This window comes from Vitis vinifera, chromosome 15, assembly GCF_030704535.1.
Source record: "Vitis vinifera cultivar Pinot Noir 40024 chromosome 15, ASM3070453v1".
Lineage (NCBI taxonomy): Eukaryota > Viridiplantae > Streptophyta > Magnoliopsida > Vitales > Vitaceae > Vitis > Vitis vinifera.
The window spans coordinates 18,967,981-18,992,703 of record NC_081819.1 but is presented as its reverse complement, the minus strand read 5'-3'; the positions used below and the strand labels follow the sequence as shown (position 1 = coordinate 18,992,703).

Genomic DNA, 24,723 nt, shown 5'->3' with positions numbered 1-24,723 from the left:
TATTATACATGTTAGGGATATGCCAAAGGACCCATAATTGCCCAGTTTCATAAGAAATTTGACATTTTCAAAATTTTACCTTATCGTAATGTATCGCAATGTTATTGTATTTGTATTGTAATTGTACTGTATTTTTATTATACCTCTATATTTTTATATAAAAAAATTAATTTTATAGATTTTTTTTATCCATCATTGGATTATCATCAACAACTATTTCACAATATTACAATCAATGAAAATTTTACAACGAATACAAAATAAACAAATGAAAATTATAATCAATTGAGACATATTTTATATAATAAATAACAATATTTGTTGTATATTATACATGTTAGGGATGCCAAAGAACCCATAATTGCCCAGTTTCATAAGAAATTTGACATTTTCAAAATTTTACCTTATCGTAATGTATTGTAATGTTATTGTATTTGTATTGTAATTGTACTGTATTTTTATTATACCTCTATATTTTTATATAAAAAAATTTAATTTTATAGATTTTTTTTTATCCATCATTGGATTATCATCAACAACTTCATGTATTGAAATTACAATAGTGTATTTTTGTTGTTGTTTTTTTTTATAATTTTGGCTTGCAAGGATGCTTTATGATAGGAATACAACATGATAGCCTAGAAATGCCAATTCAGTAAAAAATAATTCAATATTTTGTCATTTTGGTATATTGTAATGTATCATAATGTTAATATTTTTTCATTGTAACTATATTGCATTTGTATTGTACTTATACTTTATAACTGAAATAATGGTTTTTTTACACAACCTTCAAATTACTAGGCATTCGACTCATCATACCAAAATAATACTTATACAAAAAGGTAACAAATTTATAACAAAAATATAGTGATCTTAACTCTTTAACAAATTCATAATAAAAGACAAAGTGGTCTCGTACAAAGGGGATTTCAGTTTTCAATGACAATCTAAATATGTTTATAAATACACAAACAAAGTGGTCCCAAACAAGCATGAAACAACTGAGAACATTTTTTCTTCAATCATGTCAAAAAGTCTTAACAACAAAACTAAAATGCAAACCTTTTCAATGGAAATCAATAATAATCATATCAAACAACCCACCCAGAAAATAAATTAAAAATAAAAACACATCTTCAATATGACCTAAATAATATAAAAAAATTCAAAATAATAAATTTAAAAAACATTTAAAAAAAAATGTAATTTCTTTCTCAAAACCTCATTCAATATTTCAGATCTAATATCTTACAACTACATTGTTAAAATTATTAACTTTTCCTTCATTCAATCCGATTTTTAAATTATTTATTTATTTTTCCATAAACTGACGTTTTTTTTTGTATTAAAAAAAAAAAAACTGACCTTTAATGGATTTCTTGCTAGATTCACAAAAAAAAAAACAAGTTTTGTGTATCGGTTGCAGAGAATGACCTGAAGTGCGCACCTTTTTCCTTTCCTCTTTTTCTTCTACAACTCGGCTCCAGGTAGGTTAAAGAAATGGAGAATAAACTCTTTTTTATTTTCTGTTGCTTTTCACTTATTAAGGGTAGTATTGACATTTAAACAAAATAAGGCATTTGGAGGAATTATCATAATTTTACCTTACCCTTTACAATAATTATCAAATTTACCCACCCTGGTCATTTTTTCCTCCAGCCTACCCTTAAGGGTAATTCTCCCAAATTCAAATTAGAAAAACATTAATAATTATTTTTATGCACCAAAATATGAATTTATTTTATTTTTTAAATTATTTATTTTCTTAAAATTTTAAAATAATTTTTAGCTTTGGAATCAAATGAGGAAAAAAGAGAATGTTGGGTAAAGAAATGGAAACCAGTAGATAGTCGCCACGACAGAGGCGAGCCAGGGAGGCGGTGTGGTCTCTGTGGGGGGCAAAGAAAAGGTGGAGAAGGATAATGGTGGCTGCACACGTGGGTCTCGTCTCCTCCGGCTGTTGCTTCCCTTCTCTGCCTTGGTTTCCTTCATTGTCCTTCCCCAAAACCAAGCCGTTTGTCAGTGAGTATATGATGGATATTCGCAGTTCCTTGAATTGAGGTTTTCAGACACTGAATTTAGATGTGGTATGAGTGATAAAGGGGTTTAGGGGATTACCCCATCAGATGTTTTTCTTAGCTTCTTTGATGTCTATTTGTATGTGTAATCACTCCTTTATATCTTGGTTCAGCTGTAATGGAACCTAATCATGGGTTGAAAAGATTGCCCCCTTTTGTTTGATATTCTTATGAGCCTCTCTGATGTCAAGCTGCATGTGGGTTCATTATTTTATAGGGTTTGAGCTGTTATGGAGGAAATTATCCATTGTCCAATTTGATGTTCTCTTTTTATAGGGCATGTGAAATCACTCTTTTGTAACTTAGATTGAACCATAAGGGAGCATGATGACATGAGAGGTTACCCTTTTTTTATTTGATGGCATTGTGCACTTTTGTGATGTCTATCCCTTAGAAATCACTTTCTATAGTAGCTTAATTTGAGCTTTAGTAGGTTCAATTACTCATCATTGATCCAGTGCTTGAATGAGCTTTTTGAATCTTTCCATTTACTGATTGATGGTGGGACCTGGTTCATGGCTGTTAGGCAATGTCGAGTCATTAATTTGGTTAGTGAGCTTTGCATTCTGTTCTAGAAACTCCTGTTGGGACTCTCATGAAGTTGAACTGGAATTAAGCTGATCTGTCAGGTTTCAGGAATTTTGATACCTAGATTTTGTTCATCATATGGGTTTTTAGCTGTATTTTTGTGCTTTACATTTTGATTGAAGGAACTTCTATTTGAATTTTGTCAATATATTTATATAATTTTGGTATATTGGCAGTGGCAGCATTGGGTGAAGATCCAATCCGTGAATGGATTCTATCAGAAGGAAAGGCAACTCAGATTACAAGGATTAGTCCTGTTGGTGGTGGTTGCATTAATCTTGCTAGTCGTTATGACACTGATGCTGGTTCTTTCTTCGTTAAAACAAACAGGTATTTGGTTATCCTAACACGTACAAAAGTCCGTTCTGCTTTCTGGGGATTTACTGGTACAAGTGCTATTTTAACTGATTTGAGATTTCATACCATTGAACCACAGGAGTATCGGGCCATCAATGTTTGAGGGGGAGGCTCTTGGTCTTGGTGCTATGTATGAGACCAAATCAATCCGTGTACCAAGGCCATTTAAGGTGAGAAGTTTGGGGGTCACTAGATCTATTCATCCTGATATATCTACATAGCTGACAGAAAAATGTAAGTGGACTAGTTGCTACTCCTTGCAGGTTGGACCACTACCAACCGGTGGCTCTTACATCATTATGGAATTTATTGAATTTGGTAGATCTAGAGGCGATCAGGTGAGGTTCGACAAATTTTCTTGACATTATTATGGTGATAACAATTTGCTATAACTGTTATTGGTTATCAGGCTGTTTTAGGGAGGAAGCTTGCTGAAATGCATAAAGCTGGAAAATCTGAAAAAGGATTTGGGTTTGATGTTGATAATACCATAGGCAGGTATCATCTTTAAATCATCGTTGTCGTCATCCCACTCTTTGTCTCTGTGGAAAGGCAGTAAGTTCATTGAGAAAATTTTCTTTATGTCTTGCTTTGCAGCACTCCTCAGATAAACACTTGGACATCAGATTGGGTCAAGTTTTATGCAGAGCATAGATTGGGTTATCAGCTGAAATTGGCATTAGACCAGTATGGAGATTCGACCATCTATGCAAAAGGTTCGTCTTTTTAATAATAATTTTATTTTCAAATCATTTAGCTCATGGTTTTCCTTCTTCTTTCATCTTATTCTACAAAAATTATCAAACTGATTAAATTGACCTGGAAAATGTTTTTGTTATAAATGAATAATATCAAACTAGATTTCGTGTTTGGAGTTCTGCATATGTACTTGATCAAGGCACAATTCTCATTTTGATTGGCATAGTGACTGAAAGGAGCATTACATGCTTCATTGCCTGATTGATAAATCTATAAAATGACTACCTCTCGTCTTTGCTTTTATCGTTTTGTAGAACTCTTATTAAGAGAAGTGCATACCAAAACCAAATGTTTGTAGGATTCCATTTTACTTCTCTTTTTGTCTGCCTTCTTGGAATCATATGGACTATTAAGTGTTAATCATGAGGAGTCTAAAATAGTCACGAGACCGACTTTTTTGGGCTATTTAATTAAAAGGGCATCTTCCTAATAAGCTATCAGTAATATTAAGATATTATGTCTGAATGCAATGGTTATGTGATTTTTAAAATACAAATTAAGGATTTGTATTTAAATTTATTAACTAGGCACCGTATTTGATCCCTGGATCGCTTTGCTCAACAGGAGAAAAACTGATGAAGAATCTGGGGCGGCTTTTTGAAAATGTGGAGATAGAACCTTGCTTGCTTCATGGAGACTTATGGAGTGGTAATATCAGCTCTGACAAGAATGGAGAGCCTGTTATACTTGACCCAGCATGTTACTGTAAGTCCAAGTTGGTTGGGATTTGCTCTATCATTTTGTGCCCAGATGATTTATATTTAGAATACTCAAATTTTCTTTTAGCTATTAAGTTCATCCATGTTAAGTTAGCAACTGCATGGCTAAAGGTGGCAAAGCTTGATACGATTCACCAACATAACTCGACCTTGATACATTTTTCGTAGTATCGTGTTTAGGTTAAATTTGTATCAACCTGCATAACCCGTTTGATAAAAAGTTAGTTTTGGGTGCATAACACGAATTTGACCTAAATTAACCTACTTAATAATCATGATGATTATTATAGTCATAACCTATTTAACTCGCATTCGACTTATTTAAAATTTGATCTTGAAAAAATAGATCAAGTGAGTCATACGACTGACAGACCAACGACTTATTTAAAATTTGATCTTGAAAAAATAGATCAAGTGAGTCATACGACTGACAGACCAACCAATTTGAATTACCACTCCTATGCATAACCCAGAACTTGATGATGGAAATATTGATGGAAAAATTCAACATGACGAAATCGGAGAGAAAAATGTTGCAATTTTCATAGTTGTGTGCTGATTTTCCGTTGCCCTTTTCTTGAATTAGATGGACATAATGAGGCAGAATTCGGAATGTCATGGTGTGCTGGCTTTGGAGGATCTTTCTACAATGCTTATTTTGAGGTATGGTCATGATATCTAAACAATCATAAGTTAGAAAGATGAAAAGAAAGTCATCTATTGCTAATCCAAACTCCAAACCAACCTGTCGATTGTGGGATTGTTAGATGGTTTCTTTTGGGAGTAATTTGTTATGAAATTTTATAATGTAGGTGATGCCAAAACAAGCAGGGTTCGAGAAGAGGAGAGATGTGTACATGTTGTATCATTACTTGAACCATTATAATCTATTTGGATCAGGCTACAGGTCTTCTGCCATGTCCATAATTGATGATTATCTCCGGATCTTCAACATCTAAGCCTCTTACCTCTTCTCCCCTCCTAATTCATCTCTCTGCTTCTCGCCTGTATTCTTTTCCTTCGAATTTATACACTTTGCTGCTTCTACAAGCTCTGTAAATTCTGCTATCATGGCAATTTTCATTTTTTTGGTTGCACCTTCATGACTATTTTCATTCCAAGATTTGGGTTTCTTTTTTTTTTTTTTATAAATATTTTTCCAGAAATTTGACTTAAAATAATTGAAGGAAAAGTTTAAGGCACCCGAAAAAAAGAATGATAAAATCTAAATTATTGGGTAAAATTAGGATAGAAAAAATGGAATTGTCTCAGGATTTATTATCCCCAAGATATTTGGAAGATGTTTTTTATGTAATGGGCAACAAACACCATTGAAGTAGAAGTACTATGGATATAACTTTCCTTGCCATTTTCCCGAGAAAATAAAAATGGAAAAAGAAGGGACCAGGCCCACATGAGGGTGACCATGTAGGGGTAGCCGCTGCCAATTCAGCTACTCTGCCTAGTATCAGAAAACCTAGAAACAGATACAAAGATTCTAGAGAGAGAGAAACCAAAGGGTTTTTACACATACATATGCTTTGTAGGGAGGGAGGGAGAGAGAGAGAGAGAAAGAGAAATAATGGCCGAGGCTGAGCCATTAACAGAGCTTGTACAAGCACTAGAGCAAGCAACCCTAATGGCAAAGCAACTCCCCACCACCGCAGACCCCACCCACCTCCATCACATCTACTCCTCCCTCCACCACGCCCACCAACGCCTTTCCTCCTTCCTCTCCCTCCCCTCCCAGCCACCGCCGCCGCCGCCGCCGGAGCCGATGCAGGTGGGTGATGAATGGGAAGACGAAACAGAGGTGACTTCAAAGGACCCAATTGACAAAGTTGAGGAGCGAATGAGGGATTGTTATATTCAAAACAAGAGACGGAAGAGACCGCTGTCGCCATCATCTGTGGCAGAGCCCAGGAAGTATGCGGCAGAGGTTGCCGGGTTCGACGCCAGGGAATCAAGGTTGAAGGCTCTGGATCTTGTGTATCAGTTTCACGGTTGAGACTTGAGAGAATGAAAACAGAGGACAAAAACAGAGCAAAACAGGGGAGTTTTTGATACTTACATTGTTAGTACAAACGAATTGAGAATGATTATTGAAATAATTGAGTTCAAGCTGTGTTTTGTTGGTTGTAGAATACCTGGATTGAATAAGAACATCAATGAATTCATTAACCCAAATTGGGTTGATTCCAGTCTGTAATTAATATTACAATAACTTATCCTTAATAGTTTCTTTAGTCATTCCAACTGGTTGAACATGGCAGTGACACCCCAAATGTTGTTTCTGCTTCCAGAGGATAATTCACTTCACTTGGGGTTTTTCCCATCTGGAGATTGTAGGATTTCTTTTCTTTGTTGAGTTCCTGGTCTGAATCATAAGTGATGAAGATCAGGGACTGAGATGGTGTTCTGGGAGTAAGCATGAAGTTGGCCTTCTGAGGAGGAGGTTGGAAGGACTAGGTTTTTACAATTAAATTATGCAACCTCACGAAATCATCTAAGGTAAGCTCTTCGGGTCTAGACTGCATGAGATCAACAAGAGTTGGTAAAACCCAGGAAATACGGCAATGGAGTACCAAATAATTGGATATGCATACTTACTGTAGCTGGAAGGCCAACATTTCTGAGAGCCTCTTCAATCTCAATGGATGTGCATATGTGCTGAAGTGATCTCCGCAACATCTTTCGTTTTCCATTGAATGCTGAATTAACCTGAATCCATTGGCCAAGGCTTGTTACAGGTGAAAAAAAGAAGCAAAAATGAAAGGATAAAAAAAAAAAAAAAATTGATTCAGAATCAATGTAATGGAGATTCTGCTTTGCAGCATTCTTTCATGAAAAAAAACTAATGCAGTTAAATGAATTTACATTGAAAGGTGGGATTCTCTCTTAAGACACAATGCACAAATGCGTCATATTTACACAAGCAAGAAGCTATGTAGAAAACATAAATTTCCAATAAAAAATGATAACAGTCTGGACAAGGTATAGTAAAGCAAGCATTAGAAATCTCAACTACCAGTGAGAAGAAACTTTTAATGGAGGAAACCGGTGGATAGTCCACCGCTTGCTTCAGCTTGAATACAACAACAGCTGCATCAACCTACAGAAGCATATAAAGGATTAGCTCCATCTCCATTCCTTTGAGCATTGGAAGAAAGCTTTATATTTGTCTTTGAGTAGAACATGGATGCCATTCTAGTCTCTTAGTACAGAGTTTTTAACGCCAAATTATGCATGAAAAGAAAGTTCACTATCACAATTGCCATCTTCATTTCATTGTAAAAATAGAAAGCTCGTGTGAAGTCAATAGCAAAATGCAAATTCAATACTGCAAAGCCCATGTCTAAGTGTAAAAATCAATCACTTACATTAGGTTGGGGGAAAAAATTTGTCCTAGGGACCTTAAATTTGTATTCAGGATCTGAAAAGGAAAATCACAAACTGAGAAACCAGTCATAAAGAAGTTTGACTGCAACTGTGACATATATTATGGGATTAGTACCAAATTAAAAATAAAAGCACATCTAAAGAACTTGACACCATAAGCTGCAAAAATATAAAACACAAGAATAATGTACATAGGCACTGTGATTAATCAGAACCTAGGTTGGGCCTTTTCTGTAATTCACCACATGGCTTAAAATCTTTATAGGAGAATAAGATAATATTAACAGGCACCTAGCACAAAGAGGGGGAGAACCTTGGTATTGGGGAAGTATACAAGAAGCACAATAGACCCAAAAAACCAAGGAACAAAACAAACTAATAATCCCCCAACAAGCCCTGAAGCCTACTCAAGCTATCAATAAAATCCAAAAAGGACTAGTCACCAAAAATGCGGTGTATTTGCAGAATACATATTTCTACACTGATATGGAAATTTATGTTTCTAAGAAACCCTCACCTGAATAAAAATTAACAAAAATATTTATGGGACGGTACTCTTGTGTCCGCAAAGATGCTTCGACCAACCGCAAAGCTGTCTCATCCTGTAAAAATATTTCTTCATTATAATGACACCCCAAAAAACAAAAAACAATTAAATGACATTTGGCAGAGATTCATTATCATACAGCGGTCTGTTTGATGAAACAAGTATTTCAGGAACTATGATCATTTGTAGTTTTAACTTTTAAGTCTTTAATACTGGGCTAAATTACAACAAGTGACATATGCATGAAACTGAAACATTAAGAGGGGTTTCATGGTACAAATATTCTGAGATCTACCAGCATCTGCAAATTTATTTATCTGAACAATAAGCGACAAATAAAGCAAATCATATCTTGAAATTTAAGTCTTATTCATCCAGAAAAGATGTGAAAGCATTTGAAGGCCTCATTCTGAAAATGTTGAAACAAACTTATATAGAATTAGGATTCATTGTATTTGTTGAAGCTAACTTATGTAAGATTAGGATTCAATGTACTTCACTTGCTTACATTCCTGTGTGTCTTTGTCCAATGGAGGTACTTTTTTTTATTTGATGGCTCTAGTGTGAGGATTCTTAAAATCCTTGAAGATGTTACATATTGCCAATCTTAAAATCATCAACCACAGAAAGACAAAAATCATATTGACTTTTGGTAGGACACTAAAATTTGATACTGAACAATGTTAACAAAGAAATAAATTAGTAGCAATTACATGGGTAAAACATGTAGAAATTAGAAAGTCAACATCAGTGAGGCAACATTACCAACCTGAAGTAAGAGAACAACCTCTGAAAAGATGTCCCCCATGGGAAGAAGTATTTTTACTACATCCGTGCTTATATTAAAAGGTATATTGGAGACTACCTGCAAATAAGCAATGCATACTACCATTTTAGGATATTATGACCATGGGGAGAGGAGGAGACAACATTCATCAAAGATACAAATTCCTAATGAATTTATTACCATATAATTACATACCAATGCTTATGTAGTCATTAAAAGTACATCTGAGGCAGTACCCAATCAATTCAAGAAAATATCATAAAACTTCAATATGTATGACCACATTAACAGTATTCAAATTCGTGGACATTTAAACATAGGATCTCATAGATGTCAAGTAGTGCAGTTTGTACAACAAATTCCTATCTCTCTATTTTGTGTCTGAGTAGTGTATGCATCTGATGCATGTCAGACACAGTAACGGCTACTCTCGCCAAGTTTCTACAGATCTTTTTAATTTATGTACTGTGAAAAGTGCATTGATTCCAGTGGGCAGCTGGAGATCATATTCATGAGGACAGTACAATGCAAATGACTCAGACAGCTTAAGTACATGGTGTAGAGTTCTCACTTTTGCATATCTTGATTCTTTGTTCTTTGCTTTTTTGCTTTCCAACAATGAGAACAAATGAGGGTGAATATGGCATTTCATGAAGTCCTCTTGCAAAACCTACAGTTCCAATTGAAAATATCAGAAATTAGGACATCATTCACAATGTAATGGTCAAAAGAACAAGACGACACGCTTTAATATAAATAAATCAAATATATATGTCTATGGTAGTAGTCCATCAAACAATGTAAGTTTGCCCAAGGAAATTTATTTAAGGTTACAAGATAATACATAATATGAAAGCATATCAGTGCCGGATAGATAACAATGATGAAAAAGAATAACATGTTAACCTATAAGAAACAACTGGTGATAGAGATGCTGTCCTTTTATCGTTTAAGTAGCATGTCAGAAGTTACAATAGCAAAGCGTTTGCTGCTTTTGTTCCCTTCTTGCAAATCAATATTTTCTTTTAAAAGCAAGAATAGTTCTCCCAAAAATGAAGTCTATGAAGATAATTTTAGACTCAAAAAAAAAAAAAAATCAAACAAAAATTTCTGAGAACAAAAAACTAGCCACAAAATACAAGTTTTATTTTAAAGAGATTTATTGCCAAAATATAGCTTACCTTGAGACGGTCTGTAACTGCAAACCTTTCTCTCACAAGTGCGGCCATGTGTGCATCCTACAGCTCATACGATAAGCATAACATTAGTCCTAGATATAAAAAAGGAGCACAGGAAATAATGATTATCGTTACCTTTCATGCTTGCTTGTAAGGCACAAAATTCAAACAACTCTACATATTATGAGATTTCATTTGTATAATAAATTAGAGATGATATTTTCATAAGGAGTTGAATTAAATGCAGTTCCAAATGAACATGCTGTCAGATTCTGCATCAAATCATTCCACATAATTGCCGCATTAATGGAAAAACCTTTTAGCTGTTCTGAAAGAAACATTCAAGAACAATTAAAAGTTAAAACCCTGTCAAATTAAGCTGATTATTTATGACTTGATATACTAAACAATCTATGAAATGGTTACTTTTCCTTGTACTGAAATGGCATGAAAAACTAGGAAAGAAAACTTGAGACTCTGTTCGTTCAAGTACTCTGCTTATCAACAAATGATAACATGCCTCTCACAATATCATATACTGAAAAAGATCATCAATTTCTCGTTCTAGAGACAATGATTTGATACTATTTCCAGATTAATCAACAGAGTACAGGTAATGCAGTCGAAACCAACCTTCTCAATTGCAAGAACAGTTGCACCCGCATCTAGAAGAACATTAGTCAAAGAACCAGTTCCGGGTCCAATCTCAAGGATCACATCACCATCCCTAATATCCGCAGTGTCAGCAAGTTGCTCATTTATGGAAGAATTCAACATGTAATGCTGCAAAACCACGGCACCGTAAGAAAGAAGACAATGCATACGATGAACACCAAGCTAAAATTCAATAACAACAACCCAACTAGTGGGCACTATTTATAGCACTGTACTTGTGTAACGGAAAAGTTTCCCAGAAGCCGGTTAACTATTCGATGAAAGGCCTCAGTGGAGTCCAAGTGAAAAACAAATCCTTGAAAACGTTTTCTGATAAAGTTAACGAATAGAGGGAAGAACCTGGCCGAGAGATTTTCTGGGAGTGCGGCCTTTGGAGTTGAGAGCATCGAGCGTGGCGTGGTAATCATCTTGGCTTCGGGCGCACGTTATACACAGGGGAGTTCGGGTGCTACCTTGCACGAGGGATGAAGGTTTTGGATGAGACCTGATTTTGATGGTTGTGGAAAGTGGAGTTGGCGGGAGATGATGCAGCAGAAGGGAAGGCATTTCCAGACGTTATTTTGAAGAGTTGCCGTTAGGACTGCCACCAGTTTATATGTATGCATATATTGGTTGAAGGACGAAGCTGAGGAAAACGACGTCGTAGAAGCAAAAGGAGAAGGATTTCAAAATCACTACCGGTTGGTCATGCTACACCACGGAGAAGTGTATCCAATTCCATGTGTTCCAAAATGGTCTCTTGCAAACGACCAATTCCATATGGTGGCCTTATTAGTCATTTCACATAGCAAATGAGAAACCAAATTGAGGTCATTTTTCAATCAGAGGGGAAAATTAAAAGATCTATATTTCAATGGGCACAGGAAGAAAATCACAAGTATAATTCCAAAATTATCCATTCAATATTGAGTGTGGTAGTAAAACAGGACCAACGTTTTGGGGGGAGGGGTCCCACTGTCCCACACTTGTGTGGCAAAAAATTCACAGTTGAAATTACCATTTGCATTCTTCAAATTCTCCCTGGTAAGAAACAAAACTGCTGCCATACACATAATTCTGCTAGTGATCACAATAATATAATTTTCCTTCTTTCTTTTTTGGTTTTCATGTTTTCAGCTGCATATTTCAAAGAGGAAAAAGGAAAATTACAGAGAGCCTGTAGCCAGGAGTTTGGTCCTAAAATCACTGGATTATAGATACAGAGGTTCTGAGACCACCCTGGTTCACATGCTTACAACCCAGAAATGCAGTGAACTAAACCTAGCCAGCAAGTGGATTAGCATGTATTGTCACTCGATTGAGCCTGATCTCTGCAAGAGGCCGATCCCCAGCTCCAGTTTGAGTCTGCACAAACCAAAAAACATTATTTAACAGTATATTTGATTAAAAAAAAAAAGGTTCAACAGAAACGAGCAGCTTGCATAGAGCCCTGTATGGTAAGAACGCTTTGCAGAAATCAACTCATTCAGAAAATTTTAGGCAGCATTTGAGAAAGCACCTATTCTATGTCTTCTTTTCTGGTGCTATAATCGACTATGCCCCCCTCAAAATATCCTGCCCACCAATCTAAAACACGCTCATCATTTAAAAAAAAATCCAACATCATCCCATTTGGAAGCCACCCATAAACAAGGGATTTTTTCACAATCAGCTCCCATATAAAGAGATACCAAGTTCCTACTCTTCAAGGTGTGAAAACCAAATTTACACCCTTGGTTTCCTTTAAGTCACCCATTATTCCTCTCACCCCACCCCCCTCAACCACACACACACAGAGGCACAGTGATTCTCAACCACAAAAGAAACGGATAATTGACCTTAAGAGCACAGAAATGTACCTTCTCCATGATATCAAGGACTTCAAATCCATGAATCACTCTTCCAAACACAGTGTACAATCCATTCAAATGTGGCTGCTTAGCATACGTTATGAAGAACTGGCTTCCATTAGTATTGGGGCCACTATTAGCCATTGATAATATTCCCCTTGCATTGTGCTGGAAAAAAGAAGGGAGAAAAGGGCAGCCATTGGTATCATGATTAGAATAAAATGTTTCTAGCCTACAATTACCCAATAGAGCATATTATGAAAATTTGGCCATTTAAGACATAACAAGAACTATGCCTGTGGATCAGCCAAGCAGAATCAAGCTCCACCCAGCATAATATGGATTTGATAATTTGTAAACAGTCTTAGAAGCATGATAGTCTTAGTATACACGGACTACTTTAGGAGAATTATTTTTCGGGCCGTTCTAATTTGCAGCCAGCAAAAAAGAGAAAATGAAGGGGGATGGACACCCCAACCATAGAAAGAGGCCTGTGCCCAGCTTGAGCCTGAAATTTCAATTGGTAGATCAAACTATTCCCACCTTTGCCTTCTTGGGAAGGCATATATATATATATATACACACATTCTGATTAGTAAAAGAAGATAATTATAGTCTGAGAATTCTTCATGCATTATATTAAATTACCTTGAGAGACTCTCGTATCTCATCATTGAACTTCTTTCCCCATATGCTGGTCCCCCCTTTGCCTGTACCTGTTGGGTCTCCACCTTGGATCATAAAACCTTTAATATTTCGATGAAATATGGTTCCATCATAATAGCCACTAGCACAGAGTGCCAAAAAATTCTATCCAAATAAAAGCACAAAACTATTAGAACACAGCATATTGTCACAAAAACAATAACAACACAGGCTCAAAAGAACAGACTCTAACAATCTAACAAAAATTACAATAATAACAACCTCTTGGCTAATACTCCAAAATCCATTCAAAAGTTGATAGAATATAATTAAAAACAATCAGTCACATGCATCATAAACATAAATACTCATTCCTGAACAAAAGTGATGGTCAAATCGATGTGTATTTCTAAAAATAAACCCAGTTTAGAACACAATACTAGAAAACACCAGTAAGCAATTTCAGTAAACATAGTTCACGAGCAGCACAAATAAAAAAAATATATGTGTATAATTTCATCTCCGTGGTTAGGCAGTGGCTAAGAAAACCAATTTCATTTGTGTTGGTGCCTTGGTGGCAAGCAAAGAAACAGAAATAACTCATAAATTAAAAGGAATAGTTGGGATTATAAAAAAAAAGGGGCTACTAGAGGTTAGAAGAATTTATGCTTCTAGGAAGCTGCATCAATCCAACTTTCATTCAAACACCAAAACAGAGCTCACAGGCTAAACAAAGCTGATATTGCACTGGTTTATGAATCTATATACGGTGGTGAATTGATCTATAGTCCAATCTAAGCTTGCCATACAAAAATATTCCTTTGCGAATCTCTTTCCTTGTAAGGGTTTCAATCACATTTTTCTCTGCTATAATCTAGAAACAGGGGTAAAATTTTTATCATGTGGGTAGGAGGCTTGATCCTTTTCATCGATGATGCTGCCCCTTTCAATATGTGTGCCAAGGCAAAAAGATTCCTCTTCCATCAACACGCTTGCATTAAAGCCCTACTCCAATTCAAGCCCACCAACAGAAGGCACGACTGAAATCAAAACTAAATTTGGGTATGTTCCCAAACACAACCAATACATGATTTTCGAGTTTACACAGAGTTAACCACACATTCCAAAGGCTTGAGTCTACTGGGGTAACGAGTGCTAACCTCGGCCGTTTTAGAGACCTCGTCGCAAGAGATCTCGCATTTGATGTCACCGAGGTTGGTATGCAGAGTCACCGACTGCAAAAAGAAAGTGAATGACCCGTGAATTCCAAGCTTCGATTCGTGAGAGAAAAGGTGTTCGATGAAATGCCACAATGAAAACTAAACAAACCATTTTCTCTTGCGTGCCGCTGAGAACCGTAGGTTATTAGAAACAGGGGGTACTATTTCATGTTCTTGTAATATATATATACAAATTTTCCAACATTTCTATAACTTTCGTGTAAATAAGATTCTCTACAACTCAAAATTTCATTTTTGAATTAAATTAATTAAAAATAAAATAAAAATAATTATTCATTCATATTGGAATTTTTTTTATCTTTCACCGATGTTTTCTATAGATCAAACTTTTTCTTACCAACATGAAAGGATTTTTTTCATGGAAAAGTTGCTATTTAAATGTCTTTTATTTAATTTTTTACTTAATTTTAAATAGAATTTAAAATTAAATAATAACGTAAAACATTAAATTATTTACTTTTATAATATTTTATTTGTATTAAACATTAAAAAAAAAAAAAAGTCAATATATTATTTTTTATTTAGAAAAAAATTAAACATTTTAACTTTTTTCTATTCAATTAAAAATTTATAATAAATTATAAATAAATGAATAAAACTCAAAAGTAAATTACAATACGAACATCCTCTAATTCTATATTTTTCCTCTTTATTCCCTCTATTTTCTTTTTGATATATTTTTCCTCATCTTTCCAACATCAAACAGCCCAAATCTTGTTAAATTTTTAGCATTTTTTTTATAAAAGAGAAATAACCAAAAGAAAGAATAAAATTGAAATAATGATGGGAAATTACAAAAATAGCATCGACCATAATTTATTTATTTATAAATAGGTGGGTCCCACCATGAACGAGCCCACGGAGTAACCAAATTTCATTCCACCATTCCACGGAGCTTTCCAACGAGTCGAAAACAGAAGATTGATACGACGCCGTTTAGCAGACGAAGACTGAAATGGACGAGGAGCCCATGCCCGATTTCGGACCCTACGGGAGATTGGTAGAAGACGGCCCCCACGATGGTGGGCCCCGAGTGCACCAAGATTCTGTGCATCCAAAACCTACCAGTTCCAGATACTCCTGCTGGTGGTCCAATATCGCTCCTCACTTTCGTCGCCCTTTTGCTCTTCCTCGTCATCAAATGGTCTGCCCTCATATCCTTTTCCAAGGTAATCCACCCTTCTTCTTTTGTTTGGTTCCCGGGAAAATGGAGGAAAAACAAAAAAATGGAAAACGATTTCTCGCTCCTAAATATTTTCTCTGTTGAAAATCTTTTCAAGAAATGAGAATGATCGATTGCCTCTGAAAAAAAAATTAATGGAAATACGTTTCTTTTCTGTATATGATCCATTCTCGAGTACTCTTATCATTCAAGAAAAGTAAATTTCTCCAACATTTATACTTTTTTTATTTACAAGATTGCTTTGAAAATTTCATGGATAAATACAAGTACTTCTTTGCAAGATACATTCTTGAATACCTGCATCTATCGAGAAGGATTCAAGAGAGATAAGTAAATTGCTTCAAACATGTTCCTTCGTTCGTGTCCAGGAAGCAATAGCCATTCGTCCATTATCGTTTGCAGAATGTAAACCCACTTATCAAATGGCTTGCGGTAAATTTCAGTCCTTTAGAGCTAGCAGCGGCGATATTTGCTTCTTTGGCATTGTTCCCTGCTGCTCTTCTGGAATCTACGCCATCCTTGTGGATTGCCGGAATTGTTTTTGGGTATGAGCTGGGGTTCCTAATAATCATACCTGGGATAGCTGTGGGCGTGACATTACCATATTTCATTGCTTATCCCTTCCGCTCTAAGATCCGAGTCAGTACTGCTCTGTTTCTATTTCATGTCACTCTCTCATCATACAAGTAACATATATTGATTCGTTGTTTTGTTTTGATCAGAGATTGTGGTTTAGAATTCCAAAAGACGCTTCCATTGTAAGACTAGCCTTCCAAGGAAATTGGTTTCGACAGTTTTGTACTGTTGTCTTCATTAGAATTTCACCATTTCCATACCGAATGTTCAACTATATTGCTAGTGCCACCAACATCAAGTACAGTGCTTACCTGGTAGGGTCATTGGTCGGAGTGGTGCCTGATATTTTTGCTGCAATCTACAGGTTGGACCTCTTCTTTTTACCCTAGGGTTCCAATTTGTTAATGAATGTTTTTGTTCAAAACCTTACAGAAACAGAGCCTGGAATAACTATGTATATGCAAATTGTGTCATTATAACTTGATCTTGTGTATTTCTCAGTGGGATTTTGATGAGGAACTTGGCAGATGGGGCAAAGGATCAGCACCCCATTTCACTGTTGCAGATCATCATCGATAGTATTGGGTTCTGTTCAAGCTATACTGCTATGCTGATCATTGGAAGGCAAATCAAAAGGCTAGAGGATGGAGAGGTTAAACAACTAAAAGGGGCAGAGGTACAACAGGCAGAGGCACAAAGGGAAGAGGATCCAGCACAATAGATATAGAACTCACTAGGTTCAGTTTTTACCTACACCCGGTTCATGGTACTTGGGGCTGATCAGCCAATCAAGTTCCATGTCTAACAGGACAGGCATATCATTCATCTGGATAGTAAACATGTCTATAGGTAACAAACACATATTCATGTATCGTGTTTTGGATGGAGATAACAAGGAGATCATATAGCAATAAAAATGTTGTCCAACAACTGGATTTACAATATAGTTTTGCCCATGTTCTCATCATATCACTTATAAGTTTTTTAGTTGCAATAAGTTATCACAGGAACAGTCATGCCCATTCCAACAATGCATGAAGTAACCAATGATAAATGTCCTTCAAACATCATAGCAATCAAGAAAATATTATAACTAAACAAGAAAGTTATGAGCTCAATAAATAACCAAACTATTAATAAAAGTTAAGGTTCAGAGACGATGTGAGAGTTTGGTGGAACGATTTTTTCCAAACAAGGCCGGCAGTATTTGTATGTGAAAATGAAACAAAAAAAAAAATGCATGATTAAATTAAACACCTTGGAATAAGTAGATTTAACACCAAGAGAAAAATCCATGAATTGAAAAATAAAAAATGTGTACATATATTGGAAGTGTTTTTTTCTTTTATCCATCCTCAAGTATCTCTTTGTGTACATGCATGCATGTTGTGCTGCAATATTTGTAATTATACCTGTGAAACGGGATTTTACCAGCTAATGATGCATAACAGTAGGAGCAGTTTATGTCAGATGCTATCCCACTTTTTGGTTGTGAACTACTTGGTCCAATGGTTGTACCAGGCCCTTGAGCATTGAGGGATGCAGCTGCTGCTATTCTCCTCTCAGCAGCTGCTGCTCTCTTTTCCCTCTCAGCAGTAGCTGCTCTCTTCAGTTCCTCCTGAATGAAGAACAAAAAAGTTGACCTCAAATTAAAGGTGACCTCAAATTCTTTATTTTAGTTGAGATCCAAAATGATCACAACATGGGAGGCAATTAGCTGAGCAAGCACTAGCTCAAGCAGAACTTTGCTCCCCATTAAAAGTAGAAAGTCAAAATAAAGTGAGAGATTGGTGAAACACACTCAGCAAGGTCATTACTCAAAAATAAATAAATAAAATTAAAATTAAAAAAATCTAACCTCTCTGGATATGGTGCTACTAGATTGAGGCTGTCCCTTGAGAACTGAAACCAGCTTAGCTCCTTGATTCTCTGAAACTGTTGAGGAATTCTGGGCTAAGGCAGCCTGAGCCTGCATATAAAAAACAGAGGTGATAAGATTAATGAGAAATGCAGTATATAGTTTGACCCTCTAATAATGAATTATGTTGGAAGACAAGATATATTAATTGATATAATCATCAAAAGTTACATTCTCCTTTTTGACTTTTGTTAATAAATCACTCACTCACACTAAAACAATTCTCTCTTAAAATAGATTCATGGTAAAGCTATAGCCTAATCCAGTAGCAGCAAGTCACTATTGATAAGAACAGAAGCTTTCTATGAACAACACGATAAAATATTAGGACAAAGACTGAAGAATGTGCACCTGAGCCTTCTTTTCTTTTGCTTTCCGCAGTTTCTTCAGCTCTTTTGATCTTGCTTTCCTCTTTGCATCTTTATCTGCCTGATAAGGAAAAGAAGACCTATCATCAATTTTAAAATCAACAAAAAATACTAATCAACAAATATAACAATCAAGGAAGCCATGGAAAAAGCACCTCTCAATTGAGAAGATAAATACAAGGATATCAATCTAAGAAAGCAAGGGCTCAAAAAGTATATAACTTGTACAGATAGAACCTATTGAAACCTCATCAAGTAACAAGAATTTTATGCATGCAAGGGACATATAGAAATGACAAAGTAACATGACATTTGCAACTAATTCAGATGCCAAGATAATCTTCATATATGAATCATTAAAAAGCATATCAGCTATACCTGCTTAGCTGCTTGAGATTCCTCCATTTCCTTTGTCAATGCACTGGGCACTCTTGCAGCATGCCAATCCCACTTGTCCAGGTTGGAGGCCATGAACCGTCTAAAAGTATTCCTGACTTCCTTCTCAGTTGTCAGCATATATGGGGTCCTCCCCCTTTCATCTATAATGCAAGGATCCAAACCCTGCTCTAGGAGTTCCAAGACTTTATGACAATCTCCAGACTTTGCTGCTTCATGTAAAGGTGTTGATGAACCAGTAAATTCATGCTCACTCTCACTTGATATGGGCATGTCATCAGATTTTTTGTTACTTGAACATGCTTCAGTGGCTACCCTTCTCTCCAAGTTGTCCTCTGTGCCCACCTTGCTGGACTCTGGGCTGTTGATGCTAATAGTGCTTAACCTTAAAAGTGAATCATCTTTGATGCTTTCTGGAGATTCCGTCTCATCCATATCATAGGCAACTTGTGTCAATTGGTTATATATACGCTGGGCTTCCTTGAATGTAGGCCTTCGAACAGTCAATGGAACATTTCGAGCAGCAGTCTGGTTACTGAAATACGCCTTTTCCCCATTAAAAAGCAGTTGACGATTGTTTGAAGGAGCATAAATGAAGATGCAGGAGGAAGCCTCAAAATAAGGCCTCCAAGAAGCAAGTAATTCTTGAATTTCCTAGAATATTAGTGAGATATATAAATAAGCCAGCAGTAAAAGATCGGGAAAATTAATTTAAATATTACACACATGGTACCAAACTTAAAAATTTGCTGCTGTACAACTAAGGTAATTGTAAAAGATGGCTATTGTTAACATAATGGAAAATAAATGGTATAGACATGATAATGTCTCAGTAGAATATCGCACATTCAACAGCAGATGTATCCATACATATTTTAGCAGTTTAAGCAAATACATGCTAGCATGACAGTGTGAGAACAAATGTAAGTGGAAATGGGGGCCTGCGAGGTGAACTGAAGCGTTTTTGAAGTATTAGACCATATCTTTCCTCATGTGATAATTATCACCAAACTACAATTAGGTTAATTCAGTAGAACATCTAAATTTCATTCACAAACAGGCATACCTGCTAAAAATCAAAATGAAATTATTCATGAAACAACAAAAGTAAATAGTTTGACAAGTCTATTGCAAACAAGTTGAACCACCAAATATTGAATACCTTCTTCAGAGCGAGTTCGTTATATCTGCGAAGTGAAGCTCCAGCAGAATGTGCAGCCCTGCCACCTGCATCTTTTGATGACTGCTTTTTACCAGCCTTGGCCCTTACGACATATCTACATGATAACAAAAAAAGTTGACCCATACCCAAAGAGAAAACATCAGATGCATCCAATAATTTTTCAAAATTGGCAATTGAAGTCAGGCTTGAATAAATTCTATTCACTTCCACGCAAAGATAAACACTTGAAAAGATGATAACGCATACCTACTATAATGAAAAACATTATATGATTTTGGCCACCTCTACATAGAGCACCACAATTAGAACTAGTGGGCATGAAGTTAACTACAAACCATACAGGTTTGAGGATTCTCTCTTTATATTCTTTTGTTTAGTTTTGATAGATTAGTTAGAAGCAATTTCATGGGCCAAAATTGGATATATAATATATGTAATGAAGTATAAATTTTGATCTGTAAAATTGTGCATGAAACAACTGTTGGAAACTGATTAACAGTACATCCGTTGTTTGTATGATTGCAAACAAGTAAAGAGATCTTCAAAAGCTCTATATCTTAACTTTTAAAATGACATTTTTGGATTTTTCTTCCATTAAAAAATTAAAATATTCTTTCACTTTCATCATAGTTACACAAGCGGAAAACCCGTTTACTCTACCAATATTGCTATTGCACAGAGAATGGGAAAAATATGTCATTTATTTCTGGGTCTGACCTGTAAGCTACTGCTTTTAGGAGAGAGAAAGCAAGCCACCCAAAGGTGACTGTGAAATCAATTTAGCACGCCTTGTAATTTGGTAAAACATAGTCACCCAATTCAGACTCGCTTTTAAAAAGAAGAAGAAGTTCCCAACTAAGCACAAAGATGGACCATCAATACATAATCCTAGTTAGGAACTACCATATGACCAAGTTCCAATATAACATAACCAGATTTCTTTTCTTTTTGAAGAATATTTTCTCACTACTCTCTCACTTGCTGCATGAGACAATTAAATTGTAAGCAAACATCCCTGAAAGAGTGAAATAGCACACAGATCAAGACTTGATCCTCTTGTAAGTAGCCAATGTCAAGATGTACTATTTCAAGACCTAATCCTCTTTTTTTTTTTTTTTGATCAGAAGACCTAATCCTCTTGGAGGTAGCCAATGTCAATATGAATATAATTGACGATAGTTTGACCAGATTTGGTAGTTCCTCAATGTTGTTAAAGGAAGATGGATGCCATACTACATGTATATGTGTGTGTTCAAATGATTGGACTGCTCAACATTAAATCAATTTTAGGAAATGCTATCCCCACTAGGTCCAAGGCAAACTTAACAGACTCCAAATCCCAATGCTGTGGTTGTGATTCCCAATTGTGCCAAGTCAGCTCAAGGTAGTAGATAGAATCATGTTCAAATTCAGACCTATCTACTTTTCTGGGTATCAGTTCAAATTCCTGCGCATTTGGATAAGACTAGATAATTGAAAAATAAGGATGAAAGATATCATAAGGATCAAAAGAATAAATAAATAATTAAGAAGAAATTATTATAACAATTCTAAATATTATCTATCACTTGGTATTGGTAACGCATAAATCATGAAATTATACACAGGTCTAACATCTCGATCACAGAATTGCATATGATGTTGCCAATGACCACTGAAGGTCCTTCATTAAAAGATACCCAACTACGTATATCAGTGACTTCATTAGGAAAAGAAAAAAAAAGGCAGAAAAGAAACCCAGTCAACTCTAGAAAATGGAAAATCAGTGGTATAGTGCTAAATTTAGGAATACTAAATAACAGGAGGTATTACACTATTACCCTGCGATGACCACTGGAAATGAAGAAAAATCAGATGGTGATAAAGTTGATGGTGATACAGTTCACCTTTTTATCTCCATTACCCTTATTTGGATGATTGAATCAAGTAAAGAGGAACACTAACCTGTGGAATGTTCTGTGAGCCACAACAGAGTTACCATCAAAGACACAGCCAGCAAAATGCCCACCACTAGCAAGCAACACAACCCTCAAATGGGTATTATCCCTAGGCTCGTGGATCACAGTTTTCAACTTCTCAATCACATCACTCTCTTTCAAACATGGCATGCAACAACCAGGGTCGTTCTCATATGAAATATTTTCAGATTCATCCAAAACTAAACACTTCCAAAGTGAAACTTTCTCCCCTGTCTGAAGCTGAATAAATAGCTTTCGTTTAACATTGTCATCTGAACCCTTGTGCATGTCATTCTGGGCCCAACATCTCTTGTCAACTTCATCTTCTGATCCTGATATACTCGATATATCATAGTCTTTGAACAAAGTATCTGCAGTTAGCTCATCAAAGTCTTCCTCTTTCACAATACCCTTTCCGGCGATGCTCAACTTTACCTGAGAAAATATATTAACAAATAAATGCAATGAAAATGATTGGGGAAACAACAATGAAACTGTTTGCTTGGTCAGAAACAGGAAATTTTTTTATCTAAAACTTCAAGATGGACCTAGCTTACACATAATAGTTAAATGTTCTTAATAAATGTAAGAACAATGACACTCTCGTTACACAGTCTCAGACTTGCTTCTCTGACAATACAGTAATTCAGTGCAACTTCTGGGACTGACACTTCTGATAGAATAAAATCAGTTCAACTCTTAAACTTTGCAACTATCTTACAAAACATGCCCAAAAGAGCGATAGATATATCAGTTTTTTCATTCAGATATTTGAATAAATAAGAACAGTGTATCATGGTTTTTCATTCATTACAAAAAGACAGAAGCTTTAGCAAAAATAAAATAAATAAAGCATCAAAATCTATAAAAAAAAAAAAAAAATGATTTTCGAATTCAGGATCAACGAAGACAAAAACTTTACAATTCACCATCATAAATCTAAATAATTGAACATAATTTCACAATTCCAAAATTCCAATTTTTGCTTTCCATTCCGAGTGTTGCACGCATGAGCCCCTGGTTTTATAAACAAAATCTTAGTCAAATTATAAGATTTTACAGGAAACATTGCAGCCAATGAGCTCAATTGAGCAATAGGAGAACGAGAGCGCCACCGTCCATTATTGAAAACGCATCTAAACCTAGACTTTTCCATTGTTATGATGGCAAAAATCAAAATTTGGGGACAGAAACGCAGAGTTCTTACATTGAACCGATGAACATCGGATTTGAAATGGGAGCGTTGGTCTTGGAGGGAGTCGAACTCGGACTTGCAGGTGTTGCAGGACCATCTGGACAGAGAAGTATTAGCACTGTGCTCCAACTTCTTGGACTCGTCTAGGGTTTCGAGAGTTGAGCTTGGAGACGCAGCCTTCGTTTCTGAAAAAAGATTTGCAGAATACGACGAAGAAGAAGAAGAAGGAAGGAGACGACAGGAGTACAAGAAGGTTGTAGGAAGGTCGAAGATGGAACGGTGTCGTTTCTCTTGCTGTTGATTGCCCTTCGCCATTGCCATCGACGTCCCCTTGCGGCTATGCTTTGCTTTTTTGCCTCTTGACTCTCGAGTAGTTGCCTAGATGAATAGAATTTAAACGACGTCGCTTTAAATTCCTCTTTAAAAATCATTTCCAATTTTATTTTAAAAAAATTAATTAAAATTTTTTTAAATAAATTTTAAAAGTGATTATCATTTTTAGATAAATTTCAAAGAATCATTTTAATTTATATATAAATTAGTAAAATTACTATTACTTTTAATCATTAAAAAAATGCTTTTATCATAAAAAGTATTTAAAAAAAATAAAATATTTAGTAAAATTTAAAAAAAATAAAAATTCACTTATAATATTTTCTAAAAAAAATATTATGATTCTCTTAAAAATATTTTTTTTAAATATTTTACCGAGGTTTTATTATATACCATCCCTACCCTTTTTATTTATCATTTTCAAGGGAAAATTTTGATAAAATTATGAACTCATAAGGGTTAAAACGTGCATTTATCAAAATATTAAGTAATTACTTTTAAAAATTTAAAATTTAAGATAGTAAAAATTTGATAATACTCCAAATTTGAAAAGATAATATTTAAAAATCATTATCAACCTAAGAAAGTCTAAAAAACTTCTTATATATTATATAAAAATTACAATACTTTTTCCAACAAGTTATTCTTTCTTTTAGTGTTTCAAATTATATTTTTTAAAATAAAATAAAATACATTTTTATTTTTAACAAATAATTAATATAAACTAAAAAGACTGTGACGGAATAGTATAAAACATCTTTTTGAATGATAAAAAATAAAATATTAGATATAAAAATTATTTTTAAAA

General features: G+C 35.1%; 6 protein-coding genes across 6 annotated transcripts; 3 read left to right on the top strand and 3 right to left on the bottom strand.

The window, feature by feature from the left end:
* Positions 1–1,811: 1,811 nt before the first annotated feature.
* On the top strand, positions 1,812–5,607 carry LOC100252411 (protein-ribulosamine 3-kinase, chloroplastic). The gene is made up of 9 exons (XM_002274407.5): positions 1,812–2,025; positions 2,846–2,999; positions 3,106–3,196; positions 3,290–3,364; positions 3,436–3,524; positions 3,624–3,742; positions 4,350–4,490; positions 5,091–5,167; positions 5,317–5,607. Exons 1-9 carry the CDS (start codon positions 1,926–1,928, stop codon positions 5,461–5,463), a joined length of 993 nt encoding a protein of 330 aa, XP_002274443.1. The 5' UTR covers positions 1,812–1,925; the 3' UTR covers positions 5,464–5,607.
* A 479-nt stretch (positions 5,608–6,086) lies between these two features.
* LOC100242127 (uncharacterized) lies at positions 6,087–6,705 on the top strand. The gene has a single exon (XM_002270199.5). It carries the CDS (start codon positions 6,087–6,089, stop codon positions 6,510–6,512), a length of 426 nt encoding a protein of 141 aa, XP_002270235.1. The 3' UTR covers positions 6,513–6,705.
* Positions 6,657–12,046, bottom strand: LOC100264412 (ribosomal RNA small subunit methyltransferase, chloroplastic). Its single transcript, XM_002270238.5, has 10 exons — positions 11,430–12,046; positions 11,049–11,198; positions 10,419–10,475; positions 9,809–9,907; positions 9,220–9,315; positions 8,421–8,505; positions 7,885–7,937; positions 7,533–7,616; positions 7,115–7,225; positions 6,657–7,035 (listed from the first exon to the last, which is right to left on the bottom strand). Exons 1-10 carry the CDS (start codon positions 11,634–11,636, stop codon positions 6,970–6,972), a joined length of 1,008 nt encoding a protein of 335 aa, XP_002270274.1. The 5' UTR covers positions 11,637–12,046; the 3' UTR covers positions 6,657–6,969.
* Positions 12,047–12,153: 107 nt separating this feature from the next.
* On the bottom strand, positions 12,154–15,004 carry LOC100247290 (peptidyl-prolyl cis-trans isomerase CYP18-1). Its single transcript, XM_002274547.4, has 5 exons — positions 14,894–15,004; positions 14,725–14,799; positions 13,568–13,729; positions 12,929–13,087; positions 12,154–12,434 (listed from the first exon to the last, which is right to left on the bottom strand). The coding sequence occupies exons 1-5, from the start codon at positions 14,894–14,896 to the stop codon at positions 12,351–12,353; spliced, it is 483 nt and encodes a 160-aa protein (XP_002274583.1). The 5' UTR covers positions 14,897–15,004; the 3' UTR covers positions 12,154–12,350.
* A 648-nt stretch (positions 15,005–15,652) lies between these two features.
* On the top strand, positions 15,653–17,508 carry LOC100259238 (uncharacterized). Its single transcript, XM_002270270.4, has 4 exons — positions 15,653–15,974; positions 16,391–16,627; positions 16,711–16,928; positions 17,066–17,508. Exons 1-4 carry the CDS (start codon positions 15,825–15,827, stop codon positions 17,283–17,285), a joined length of 825 nt encoding a protein of 274 aa, XP_002270306.1. The 5' UTR covers positions 15,653–15,824; the 3' UTR covers positions 17,286–17,508.
* A 328-nt stretch (positions 17,509–17,836) lies between these two features.
* On the bottom strand, positions 17,837–23,960 carry LOC100254117 (uncharacterized). The gene is made up of 7 exons (XM_002270306.4): positions 23,595–23,960; positions 22,374–22,822; positions 20,409–20,523; positions 19,229–19,900; positions 18,834–18,911; positions 18,423–18,533; positions 17,837–18,182 (listed from the first exon to the last, which is right to left on the bottom strand). The coding sequence occupies exons 1-7, from the start codon at positions 23,901–23,903 to the stop codon at positions 17,910–17,912; spliced, it is 2,007 nt and encodes a 668-aa protein (XP_002270342.1). The 5' UTR covers positions 23,904–23,960; the 3' UTR covers positions 17,837–17,909.
* Positions 23,961–24,723: the final 763 nt, after the last annotated feature.

Excerpts from the sequence above, each read along its gene's own strand:
- LOC100264412 (XM_002270238.5), bottom strand. The coding sequence starts at position 11,636 with ATGCCTTCCCTTCTGCTGCATCATCTCCCGCCAACTCCACTTTCCACA. Across the intron at positions 10,476-11,048 it reads CTGTTCTTGCAATTGAGAAG|GATGCACACATGGCCGCACT; the intron begins GTTGGTTTCGAC and ends TATGAGCTGTAG. Across the intron at positions 8,506-9,219 it reads AGGTTGTTCTCTTACTTCAG|GATGAGACAGCTTTGCGGTT; the intron begins GTTGGTAATGTT and ends ATATTTTTACAG.
- LOC100247290 (XM_002274547.4), bottom strand. Across the intron at positions 13,088-13,567 it reads AGATACGAGAGTCTCTCAAG|CACAATGCAAGGGGAATATT; the intron begins GTAATTTAATAT and ends TCTTTTTTCCAG. Across the intron at positions 12,435-12,928 it reads TCCTTGATATCATGGAGAAG|ACTCAAACTGGAGCTGGGGA; the intron begins GTACATTTCTGT and ends TGGTTTGTGCAG.
- LOC100252411 (XM_002274407.5), top strand. The coding sequence starts at position 1,926 with ATGGTGGCTGCACACGTGGGTCTCGTCTCCTCCGGCTGTTGCTTCCCT. Across the intron at positions 3,000-3,105 it reads TTCTTCGTTAAAACAAACAG|GAGTATCGGGCCATCAATGT; the intron begins GTATTTGGTTAT and ends ATTGAACCACAG. Across the intron at positions 4,491-5,090 it reads ACTTGACCCAGCATGTTACT|ATGGACATAATGAGGCAGAA; the intron begins GTAAGTCCAAGT and ends TTCTTGAATTAG.
- LOC100254117 (XM_002270306.4), bottom strand. The coding sequence starts at position 23,903 with ATGGCAATGGCGAAGGGCAATCAACAGCAAGAGAAACGACACCGTTCC. Across the intron at positions 22,823-23,594 it reads CCGATGTTCATCGGTTCAAT|GTAAAGTTGAGCATCGCCGG; the intron begins GTAAGAACTCTG and ends ATATTTTCTCAG. Across the intron at positions 18,534-18,833 it reads CAAAAGAAAAGAAGGCTCAG|GCTCAGGCTGCCTTAGCCCA; the intron begins GTGCACATTCTT and ends TTTTATATGCAG.
- LOC100242127 (XM_002270199.5), top strand. The coding sequence starts at position 6,087 with ATGGCCGAGGCTGAGCCATTAACAGAGCTTGTACAAGCACTAGAGCAA.
- LOC100259238 (XM_002270270.4), top strand. The coding sequence starts at position 15,825 with ATGGTGGGCCCCGAGTGCACCAAGATTCTGTGCATCCAAAACCTACCA. Across the intron at positions 15,975-16,390 it reads CCCTCATATCCTTTTCCAAG|AATGTAAACCCACTTATCAA; the intron begins GTAATCCACCCT and ends TATCGTTTGCAG. Across the intron at positions 16,628-16,710 it reads CCTTCCGCTCTAAGATCCGA|AGATTGTGGTTTAGAATTCC; the intron begins GTCAGTACTGCT and ends TGTTTTGATCAG.